Below are 12401 nucleotides of genomic sequence, written 5' to 3'. Positions count from 1 at the left end.
TTTATCGGACCATATCTAAAAGAAATAACATCATAATCATGTAAAATAATTATGTCACGTTCATAAAAAGTATGACTATCTGCAAACATCAAACGAAAAGGCGATAGCAGAAGAAACGAGTATTCCGAGCGAATTGAACGTTTCTCTTTTTCTCCCTGTCCGCCGTTTTCTCTCGATCGTTTTCCTTCTCTCTTCATTTGGAGAGATATCGGGTTCGCGTGCCACCGTTTGCGTGGGGTTGAAACGCTGAACGCCAGAGAAAGCGTGGGGGCGGAAAAAGAAAGAAGAGACAGGGCAGAAGTTGAGGGGTGTGGAGAGTCGGGGAAAGTCGGGCGTCGGACGTCGAGCGGCCAGTGGGTTAGGTGTTGACGTCACCGTAACAGCATCATCGGCCGCGTGGGCCAATAGGTGCGCTCACGCTCAGGCTTGGTCCATCGATCCGCCGTCGCGCCGGTCGGTGTGTGCCGTGTGCCGCGTGCCGCTAGTGTGCGCTTCCCGGGTTATGACGTCCGAGATGACGTCACAGTTAGCGCCGTTCGCCTCCCGCCGCCGCGGTGCCTTCCGTTCCTCGCTCCTCTCCGCTGCCGCTGCCGCGATCGCAGCCACCGTCGGCGTCGCCGCCGCCGCCGCCGCCGTCGCCGCTACACACGGTACGGTTTTAATATAGCGGAGGAACGCGCGCGTTCCGGACTCAGTTACGCGGCGGCCGGCCACCCGTGCGAGTGTACCGCTCTCCATAGTAACTGAAGGTTCTACTCTTACAAGCTCTTTCACCTGTCTCTCATTCGAGTTTTCCCTCTCTGTCCCGACGTTCGCTCGGCTCCGATCGACACCGAGCACCGTTCAATTCATTTCGAGCGTCAAGATCGTATTAAATTCACCAGGTCGCTCGAGGGTGGTTTGTATTTTTGCGACGGCCGGACACCTGTGCGATCTCGCGTCTCTCTCTCTCCGCGTGTTGATCGTCCGCGGTCGGTGCTCCGGAGTGACGATTCGTCGATCGGCTATAAGTGCTGAATGGTAATCGCAATTATTACCGGCCTTCTTCGTATAGAACCAAACAGCAGTATTCGAGGATCAGTTTCAACAAGAGGCACAACGATGTCATCCGTCACGACGACGCGATAAAGAGGTGAAGAGGTATCTGGATTCTGCATGCGAGTGCCCAGAGCGGAAGTGTTCGGGCTCCTCGGTGGGGTGCTGACCTCCGACAACATCATCAGGAAGGACTTTTCTTGCCCTACGACGACGCACGCAGGTCGGTGATACATCACGTGCGCGTGGTCTCACATTTGTTCATTCCGTTGTCCCGCGGGAGGAGACTGTTGCTCTGCTCCTGTGTATCGTGTGTGTGTATGTGTGTGTGTGTGTGTGTGTGTGTGTGTGTGTGTGTATGTGTGTGCGAAAATCGCCGGCACGTTTTCCACCGATTTAAACGGCAGGGAGGTTCCTCTTTCTTTTCACCTGATTTCCACTTGATCTGTTCCAATTTCTTTTTTCCCTCTTTCGTTCCTTCTTTTTTATATATTTTTAATTATCAAGACTGAAACAGTCGAGGAAGTACGCATTCAATTAATTCGTGGTATTTGTATAAGGATTTTCGATCATGTTTCATCGCAAGTCTGACCATTTATCACCGTTTCTCCTTCGCTCTCTTTCCTTCCCTCCTGCCATCCACCCGCCAGACGGCGCGGCGCGCATGCTTCATTAAAGGGATGTACCGAGACTGAATGCCAGTTCTTTGCATTTTCCCGAGCGCGACACAATTCGTAACAACCGGTCGGCGTGTCGACTGTGCGAAACATTCCACGATCTCATTTTTGGACGATCTCATCAGTCGACGGTAAGGAACAGACTTTTCAAATCGTATATATTCGGCGTGAAATGTCAGATCCTTCGTCCAGGATCTAGACAAAGTCTAGATCTTCGATGTTCACGCCGATCGGAGCGGACAATTTGCGGTCCAGTGTATCGCTACTCACTTGAATCTCTCGAGGATCTATTTGCAAATCTCTCTCTCTCTCGAGAGAGAGAGAGAGGTTCGCGCGGATCTATAGATCGCGAGTACGCGCGATATTTCGGAATCTTTGTTTTACGAAGCGCGCGTACGCATTTCTGGTTCGCAATCCACGTGAATCCGTGCGAATCGCGCGGGATGCCATGTCAACCGCGATCGGCGGTCACCCGATGAGCAGCTGTCGCGATTGAACGGAGCGCGATGCTTACCACCGTCGAGGACAGCACCGGCAACACGGAAGCGACCGCCACCGCCGTCGGCGTCGCGGCGCACCACCACCATCATCATCATCATCATCATCATCATCATCAGCATCAGCAGCATCGCGGCGCTATCGCCGTCGCCCGGCATCTGGGTATTGAGCAACAAGAGCGATCGGCGGCGGCGCCGATTCATTTGTCCACGCCGTACCACCAGGTCACCATTGCCGCGGACACCAACAACAATCACGACCATCATCGGAATCTCGAGCATCACGCGGCGCAACGTCACGATCATTGGAACAAGTGTAAGTCAGATAAACGGGAGGCAAGATTGCGAGCGGATTACCATAAGCTGCTAATGGTGGTTATGGTGGTGATGGTGATGGTGGTGATGGTGGTAATGACGGTGGTGGTTGACTGCGTTAAGCGTGCTAAATCGCGATCATCGGCAAACATACAAATTTTATTAATAATTTTCATTGATTTTATTAATACACACGTGTATTTTTTCCTATGTCAATATATCATGCTCTATATTATAGATTCTGTTTGAATGTCGATTCCATATTTTAATATATGTATAGCCTGACTTGATTGATAATTCAGTTGATGATAATTAAATCGAAAAATATTGGAAATTATTAATGGAGGATTTTAGATGAAATAGACTGCTCGCACACATATAATAGCGCACATATCGTGAAACTAAAAGACGTTATTAAAGTTGTGAATTCGATAAAAGTGAAAAAATCACATTACATAGAACAAAATATTTCATAAAATTTAAAATTCATCTTTATATATAAAATTCATCAAAATCTAATTTTAGATTTATTTTACCTATTCTTATAGAAAAATCGAAATTTACTTTTAAAATTAAAGCTATTCAAGACTAATCGGGTTAAAAAATTTAATATTTATTTCTAATTCAAACAAATATTAAATTGTTAAACATTTATCGTTAAATTGTGAAATTTCAAAAACCAGTATACGTGTCATTAACAATTAATACAATAAATTTATTATTATAAAATGAATTAAATTACAATAGAAGAATCATCGATTAATTTTTTTCACAATTTTGATTTACAGTGTTATATGTAATTAAATGTGATACAATTACAGTATTTTATCATATATACTCACATAAAATGTAATACTAAATTAGTAATGTTTACAGAGTGTCGCTCGATATTTAGGTCGTACAGTCTTTTATTCTATTTCATGTTTTATTGCAGCACCAAGCATTCATCGAATTCTATGTGTTATGCGCGTTTTAGTTCACTCCCATGAAAGGATAATTATTGTGCAGCATTCACATAGATTGGACAGTTTTTTTTATTAATATTAGTCACTTTGATTTTATTTCAATATTTTAAAAATATTTCTCAGGACGATGACACATATTATGTAAGCTCGTTCATCTATTTCGCTCGAAAATCAAATGGGATATTAAAACATCAATTTTCATGAAAAGTGTTATTCAACATTTACTGGAAAATGACAACGAATATCTTGCTCTCGTAATATTTTATTGTCGATAATTATGATCTGTTCTCTCTGTGCCACTTGCAAATCGAGCAACGGCAGGTAAATAATTGAACGCTATTTAACAGGACGATTTGGGTTATCACTACCTCGCGGTCGTCCAATATTTCCAAACGCTCGTCACCGTTGTGCCCGATATCTGCTTACGTCACCGCCGTGACGTAAGTAGACGACGGACAAGAATATCGTTATTATTATTTCGCCTAGACAATCGCGGTGATCCACTTTACCGCGATTATTTTCCGTCTGCTAATTAAATCATAATTCACTTGAATACATCGATCGGTGGTCAAATGAAAATTATGACGTCAAACTACTCATTCTCTTTTCCTTTTTTTTTGTTTCTCTCTTTCTTTTTCATTTTAATAACTTATTAGGTTTTTCTCAATCTGAAAATCTCAACTTAAATTTAAAAATTTATATGTTTTAGAAGTTTTTAAACTTTGGATAAAAATAAACTGTTTTTATGATGTTTTTACTTTTATCTATTTATAATGATGTTGAGTAATGTCAAAAGATTAAAAATATCGAAAAACGTTTTGACGTTACTTAATATTATTATGAATAAGAATCAAAACATCATTAACATAAAACTAATTCATTTTTTTTTTCAACATTTTAGAATATTTTAAGAAATATTAATTTTAAAATCTAAGCTAAATCTGAGATCTAAGATGATTAGTTTTAATTATTTTAGCATTCTTGACAGATTTTTTAGGTTAAAAAATTAAAGTGCATCTTTAATAAAAAATTATTGATGCAAATTTAAAAAATTAAAATGTTATCCATCAAACTCATCGCGCCATCATTTCTACGTTTCACACATCCAAACCAAACATGTTTACTTAAAAGTCACCTAGAGGACTCTCCACGTTATTTTCTTACTTCTATTACAGCTATAATTATTATCTTTAATCGATAAATATATAAATAAATAAATATCGCGCGAGTTATATAACATTTTTATACACAAAAACCGAGCTTTTTATTAGAAATTTATGTAGGATTTAAAAAATTTATTTTTTACTTGCGCGAAAGACGAGCGTACATACATTCGTATCGAAGGATCTTACTGATTCCGATGATTGATAGACACTACGGGAACCGTGCTCTCTGTTCCCACAGAACTTTTTACAGCTGTAATCGGCACGTTGTGATAAATATAGCGATCTGGCAGTCGGCCGAGTGCAAGAGTCGTTTCTTTTCCGCGTACATACTTGGCCTGCACGAGACCGCAAGGAAAGAAGAGCGTATATACGAATACTCTACAAATATAACCACTTGCACTGAGAGCCGACGCAGGTGCGGTGAGGCGGCAAAGGCGGCAAAGACGGCCGGTCACCGGTTTCGCTGCATTGCCGTGCTCGAATTGCGACAGAGCCGTCGATTGTAACGTGTAACGTGTAACGTGCTCGCACGAGAGAGTAACGGCCCTGACAATGATAAATCAGCGCTTATGACTTTGTCCGTAAATTGTGCCATCGTGCCGTTATAATCCGGGTGGATGCTGCCACGATGCGCGATCGATACGCCGCACGTGCGAGATCGTCCAAGAAAAACAGCTCACATCGGAGACAAAAGCATCTCAGAATCGATGGTCAGTCCATTGATAGGTATTCCGGATTCGGAATTTAAATCCGGAAAGTTGTTACAAAAAAAAAACAAAAAAAAAAAACAAAAAAAAAAGAAATATCGTTGCAAAGAATGTCGGTTTTTTTTATTCGATTATAGAGTAGAAATGGAGTTGGGAAACTTTTATTGGAATGCAAGGATTATCCAGGATTTGTTATAATACAACGAGATATTATAGTTGCGAAATTAATATATGCCACATATCTCTTTTCTTCAGTATTTATGCTGGCTTGTAGAAAATATTCGAGAACTCGTATGTAAAATATGTCGGATTGTAAAGTTAATGTTATATTATCACAACGGATTTTCTATTATATATATATTCTTGTAGTACATATATTTTGAAATTTTTGCATTATTATTGCGATACAAATTAATCTGTAGGACATGGAAATATCCTTTAACAAGTAATTAAATATGTCCAGACTCAGACGTCGGCAAGCATTTTTATCGCGACGTCTAATCGGTCATAATTATTTAACATGTTCAATGCTACGCTCATTCTAATTAACATTTAAAGTAAAAATTGTGTATCCGTTCTTATCATAATAGACAGAATATTTTTACAAATATACATATTCATTACTTTATTTAATAGATTACTTTGTTTAATATATCTTTATGTTTTAAATATCTTATTACTTATACTATTTTTTAACATTGCAGTATAGTGATATTTCACATATTGCTTTACTATTTATGGCAAAAATGAAAATGAGCATTACAGAAATATATAATTTCTTTGAAGAATATCTTCTTTTTCACACAAGTAAATTTATACAATTATTTTAATTCTTGTAGAGATGATTTCATATATTTTTTTTGTACATATATTTTGTACATTTTTTTGCTAGTCATATATGGGTCACAATATCTTGTCAAAGTTTTAAAGTATTTAACAAAGTCTTCAAAAATTTATATATATTCCTTTGAAATCTGTAGAAAATGATCATGTACAATAAAAATTAAAAAATAAATTTTAAACATTTTTTTATTAAGACCTTCAGAATATTCTATTATTAAAATATCGATAGGGTCAAAAAGACTTATATATGACTTTTAAGGGTTAATTACGTAATTATTATGGTACCTAGAATAAATAATGCATTGATTGTCATTGCTCAAAATAAATTTCGGAGGCAAAGTTAAAATTAAATTATTTATTATAGTTCATTTACAACAGATTTTTGAAAAATTATAACGGTTTTTGTAGAAAATTTTGATTTTATAATCGCAAATGTAAAAGGAACAATGAAAATACCATTTTTACTATTGTAATACATTTACTAGAGAATGAGATACACTATCCATTATAGTTATCTTTATAAAATCTATTGTATGTGATGAAATTGTAGAATGGTTTTCAAAAAAATTATATATTGAATATTTTACAATAATATTTTAATATCATTATACATTATAATATTTGTTTTTTTATATCTCTTGAGAAAAGAATTATGATTTTGTCACATAGGAGGTTTTATAAAAACAACCACGATATACATTTCACGGTGAATGATCTCGCTTCAAAGTAAACTATGTGTGTGTATGTGTACGGTAAAAAAGGACTTTATTTTGTTCATCACTTGAAACGGATCATTTGAAAATATCATATATACAATTCTTCTTTCGTTTTATTCGCGCGATAATTGTATAAAAAACGAGTTATTTCATCCTCCCCATTATTTTTGAATCATGGTTTAGCGCATAAAATTTTCTCAAGTTCCGTACGCACATAAGTCGAACTTTTCTCGATACACATGGTCAGATTTAATCGGCTTCTCGGAGAGAGAGAGAGAGAGAGAGAGAGAGAGAGAGAGAGAGAGAGAGAGAGAGAGAGAGAGAGAGAGAGAGAGAGAGAGAGAGAGAGAGAGAGAGAGAGAGAGAGAGAGAGAGAGAGAGAGAGAGAGAGAGAGAGAGAGAGAGAGAGAGAGAGAGAGAGAGAGAGAGAGAGAGAGAGAGAGAGAGAGAGAGAGAGAGAGAGAGAGAGAGAGAGAGAGAGAGAGAGAGAGAGAGAGAGAGAGAGAGAGAGAGAGAGAGAGAGAGAGAGAGAGAGAGAGAGAGAGAGAGAGAGAGAGAGAGAGAGAGAGAGAGAGAGAGAGAGAGAGAGAGAGAGAGGGAGAGATTTATCCAGCAGAGATCGAAGGCTTTGATCGCGATCAAAGGGAGTGCCGCGCGCGTGTCCGGGGTCCGGGAATGAGTGTTCTTGTGTCGATATTTAGGGGTGGGGGAGGACAGGGCAGAGAGATGCGAGCGGGGTTTGTGCGCGACAAAACCCGCGTCCCTTGACTCGCCAAGGCCAGAGCTCCATAAACAGCTATAGCGTGCCGTAGGTACATCATAGACATTACACGTGTTTGTGCATTATGTACGCGTGTGCCGTAACCAAGATAACGACGTCGCGCGCGCGTGCTTTCTTGCGGCCGTAACGCGCGCATCCGTTATAACGTAGAGCTCGTTCACGCAGTCACTGAGCAGCACACAAGGGGTAGTTTAAAGTGATATTGGAAAATATTTTCCTCTCCCGTGTGTAAAAATTCTTACATTATATTTTCTATCGTGCCGCGCGCCGCCAATCGGCGCGCGCATCGTCCTATTTCTTTTCCACGCTTGTGCCTCTATTTTCGCGCCGAGCAACATTCCGTTGCGCGCGAATCGCGCGCCGAGCGATTTTCCGAACGGATTCATTCGACATTAATTAATAATTGCGTATGCGGTGTCTCGAAAGTCCTTCGTAAACTGCAAAAATTATTTCATACTGCTACTTACTACTACTATTCGATCGATTACAGTTTTTTTTTTCTCTTCTTCTGTTCTCTTTCTGCTTTTATAAATTTCGATACTCCCAAAGCTATGACAAATACTAAGTAAAATGATAAAAGTTTCTATTTTCAAATGAAAATTATTAGTATATGAACAAAAATTATTTGTCAATTTATGCAATTTTTCAGTTATTTTTATCTACATAATGTATATGAGATTAGTTACAAAAAAATTTGTGCTAGGGGTTGATTATTTTGAACGTTTCAGAGAATTCAATTATACGTAACACAATTAATTAGCAAAATTATTCGTAAAATGAAAATTTTATGTCTTATCTACAATTTGTATGTGAAATTAGTTATATAAAGGAAATTTATTACGTCAGAGGTTATTGGCTATTTTTAACATTTAAGGGAGTTTAATCATATATAACGCAATTAATCGGCAGTTTTGCTGACAAAAACCTGTATTGGCGTATAAAAATAGTGTTCGCGTGAAGAACTGCTCTTTATTACTTAAACGCAAAAGTTTTATTATCATCCTTAGAATTATTTATTCATTCTGACTTATAATTTGTTCATTTACGGTGTATTTTTTCTAACATTTACTTCATATCTCATTGAAATATATTATTATTTATATAAACTGTATAAATAAAAGAATCTTACTTATTCACTTAATTTTTCAATGATAAATATATAAGTCATGCCATTATTTTATGCACAAGTATCATAAGTTCGCAAAAAATTCCGCCGCACATGCATGATCTGGCGCAGTCAAAGTGAAGGGTTAAAAAAAGGTCCTTGATGGACCAATGAAGAGTTTAAACAGCGCTTCCTAGAGGCCAATTGCATTGTTTTGCTGGGCAAACTAAATATATACGCGCGAGGCGGGCGATCCGCGGCTGCTTGGCCGGGCTACAAAAGAGACCGAAGCGGCTGACGCATCACGTGCCGCTCTTTTCACGTTTCCGATATGCTATAGCGTGAACCACACGCGCGATATAACCGATGTCTCGCGTCCCGAAGAGAAAACCTCGGCTGGTCCATTCGCCGCTGAATCATGCGTCCACTACGCATCGCGAAGCTGGCACTGATAAAGCGTTCCGCGATTCGTCCGATTTATTTATCGATCGATTAGTCTACTGTCAACGATAGCCGACGGATTGTAAATCATCCTCACGCCGGAATTCACACCGCTTTTGTGAGATAAAACATATCTTTGTGTAACTGAGGGAGATGGAAAGATAACAACGAATAACACACACACACACACACAAGTGCGTATATATATATTTGTACACGGCAGACTGCCAACTTTTCCTAAAAATCGGCACAAAAATGTCTTTTCAGTACTTTTTATTTTATAGAATTTTAATGTCATGTTGTGTAAAATGAAATTATTATCTAAATAGTAAAACATTTTAGTATTCGTGAGAAAACGAGTTATTAATTATTTCATTTTATATGTAGGCTAAAAAATTTATAAATGATTCTATTTTGATAAATATTATATATATGATATATATTTTATATATATAAGATATATAAAATTATTCTTAATATTTTAACTTTAGATTTGATTAGAGTTATTTCAAATAATAAGTATTTTTTTAGTTCCATACTTATGGAATTTACAACACAGTGATACAATGTTAATAAGTAATTGATTTTAATATCTAATATCAATAACGGATCGAATTGCAATTTAATTTAATTTAATTTATTAATATGCATATCATATCACACACACAAACACACACACACAACACTCTTTCTCTCTCTTTCTTTCCTGCGGGTAAATAGTCTATCTTGTTAGTATATGAAGTATAAATCGATATAATTATAAATTCTTTCTATTTTGATTACCAAATATTAAATTTCGTAAACAAATATCAATCATCTAACGCTTCGATTTGCCAAGCAAAATATTTATTAAACTGCTTGATTAAACAAGAAAAGGATATGAAAATTATAATTAGATTAACATATATCTATGCGAAAGAATTATTCAAAATATAATGACAGGGGACACGATATTCAATTATGGCGTCACGATTGATTCATCTACTATTATCTATATGATCTTTTTCTTTAGAAAAGAAAGAGACACGCGACCGAAAAACGAACTTTAGGGTGGACGGAAAAGAAGCGTGCAAAAGTTAGACACAAACGAGCTGGCGTGATTTATATTGCATAAATGCTAAACCACAAAACTTCGTCAAATATTTAACGCATTGTTATCGCGATATGATGAGGCTTTCGTTGAATACGATGCGGACGTGTTGCACGAGATTTCGGTATCGTGACTTTCGTGAAGAAACTGTCGAGAAGTACAAAGCAATCGATTACCGGCCCTATCATTATGTCATGTCATCACCGCACGATACAATCGACATTGCAACTTACACGCATATGCGTGTAAAAAAGAAAAATATAAAAATTCTAATATTATACATTATATAATACATTAATTGTAATATAATCTACATTTCAGGCTAATTAATAATTTATTATCGATTTTTCGAATTATTTTTATTCAGACTTTAATTGTTATGAACGAGACAAGTCACAGAGATCTCGCGGCGTAGAACTGATCCGCGTGCGGAAAACTGTGCCGTTTTGCTCGAGACTCAAGTAGAACGCGATTCCTAAGCGTAGTCTATTTCAGGTGAAGCAGGCACGTGCGTCATACAGCTCGCGGTGTTAGAACATTTTTGCCGCGTGCTATATGCCCAAATTACCATAAGCTTCTTAGGTATGCGACTGTTGGAGACGATGACGATACATGTATTATTGTTAATGTATGTTTTTTTTTTACACAATTCTTGGTAATCATATTCCAATTGCTATTATGGTTTGAAACGGCACATATATACAATATATGATAATAATACTTACGTTATCATAATATCGTATATGTACGATCACGAATGGTATATATTGTTTAGGATATAATACTATATGTTACGGTACGTTAAACTTGAAATTTATATTATATATTATTTTTAAAATACATATACTATCCAGGAATGTTTCTTATCGATTTGAAAATTGAATTGTGCAAGAATAAATAATTTCGCGATTATAGTCACCTCGTTTCAAAATATAAGGTGATAAATAATAACGATTAATCTTAAGCGTTTTAAAATAGTGCAGATATTTTATTATTTACACACGATATAACATAGTATACATGAAACGCGCTTCTTCAATATCACTGCTCTCATTTTTATGAGCTCTAGCAATTTAGATTATATTTTTTTATCAAGAATTTTATTAAATTGTCTTTTCATCGTTTTCTTATTTCTAACCGTCAGATATTTTGAATCTAGAAAATTATGGCTTTTGTTGGAGATATATTTACTAAATATTATAATTGAAGAAAGAACAATTATATATAATTAATTGCAATGAGTTAACTTATAATAAAGTTCTCTGTTTTTATTTTCAATTTTTTACGTGTAAAAAATTACATTGATATCTCGATATTTTTGTTTATTAAATATTTATTCAAACTAAACAAAACAAGGTAGGCAATGGTTAAAGATAAACCAAAGAGGATCCAATCTTGACACATGTTGTCAAGATCACTGTTCTAAGTATGCTCCAAAAAATTTTAAGCCTTACTCATTGTTTTTTAAAAAGTTATAAACAATGAAAAATTTATAAATTAGATCGTAATATTATAACACCATGTACATTTTGTGAAGCGCACTCTCAACAGATATATTTATTTAAATCTGATAAATCAAATGCGTAAGCGTAAGAGAGTCTCTGCCCCTCTCTCTATACTACTCCCATCCCGTAAAAAACTAACCTAACCCAAGTCTATTTTTAATTTAAAATTAAAATTAGATTTGAATTAGTTTTTTTCGGGGAGGCGCAGCGACAAAGGCAGAGCTCCTTTTTATCATTTAAATATAGTGTCGGAAGAGTACGTCCTATTTATGAAACTTTTTTATATTTATAAATTTTTAACAAACAACGCTTTAAACTTTTTGGAGACTCATGACCTGGACAACATATGTCAAGCTCAAGGTCATAGGAGGTGTGTTCTCTCTTTTCTAAAGTTGATCAAAAGGAAATAACGAAAATCTGTCAATATTTTAACTTTGATATAATCTCTCCGTGTCGTGTCGATAGTGAGATATCTGTCAAAATTCACAATAATAGTTAAAGTAACAGTCAACAAGCAATATCGATGCACGCGGCAAACAAGCTTCGAAATTGATCTCC

The 12401-nt window shown here is 36.5% G+C and overlaps 1 protein-coding gene across 4 annotated transcripts in view; it reads left to right on the top strand.

The window, feature by feature from the left end:
- Positions 1-684: 684 nt before the first annotated feature.
- Positions 685-12401, top strand: part of Hr38 (Hormone receptor-like in 38) — a 61204-nt gene continuing 49487 nt past the window's right edge. Inside the window, exon 1 of one of the 4 annotated variants that reach the window (XM_072901391.1) lies at positions 685-2525. In XM_072901391.1, coding sequence (XP_072757492.1) covers positions 2219-2525 — 307 coding nt within the window. In that variant the 5' untranslated portion in view covers positions 685-2218. The remainder of the gene's footprint in view (positions 2526-12401) is intronic. The other 3 variants (XM_072901396.1, XM_072901393.1, XM_072901400.1) reach the window with 3 other exon arrangements.

The sequence above is a fragment of the Anoplolepis gracilipes genome, chromosome 1, assembly GCF_047496725.1.
Source record: "Anoplolepis gracilipes chromosome 1, ASM4749672v1, whole genome shotgun sequence".
NCBI lineage: Eukaryota > Metazoa > Arthropoda > Insecta > Hymenoptera > Formicidae > Anoplolepis > Anoplolepis gracilipes.
Note: the sequence above shows the minus strand (reverse complement) of the source record. Positions and strands in the feature narration are given on the sequence as shown.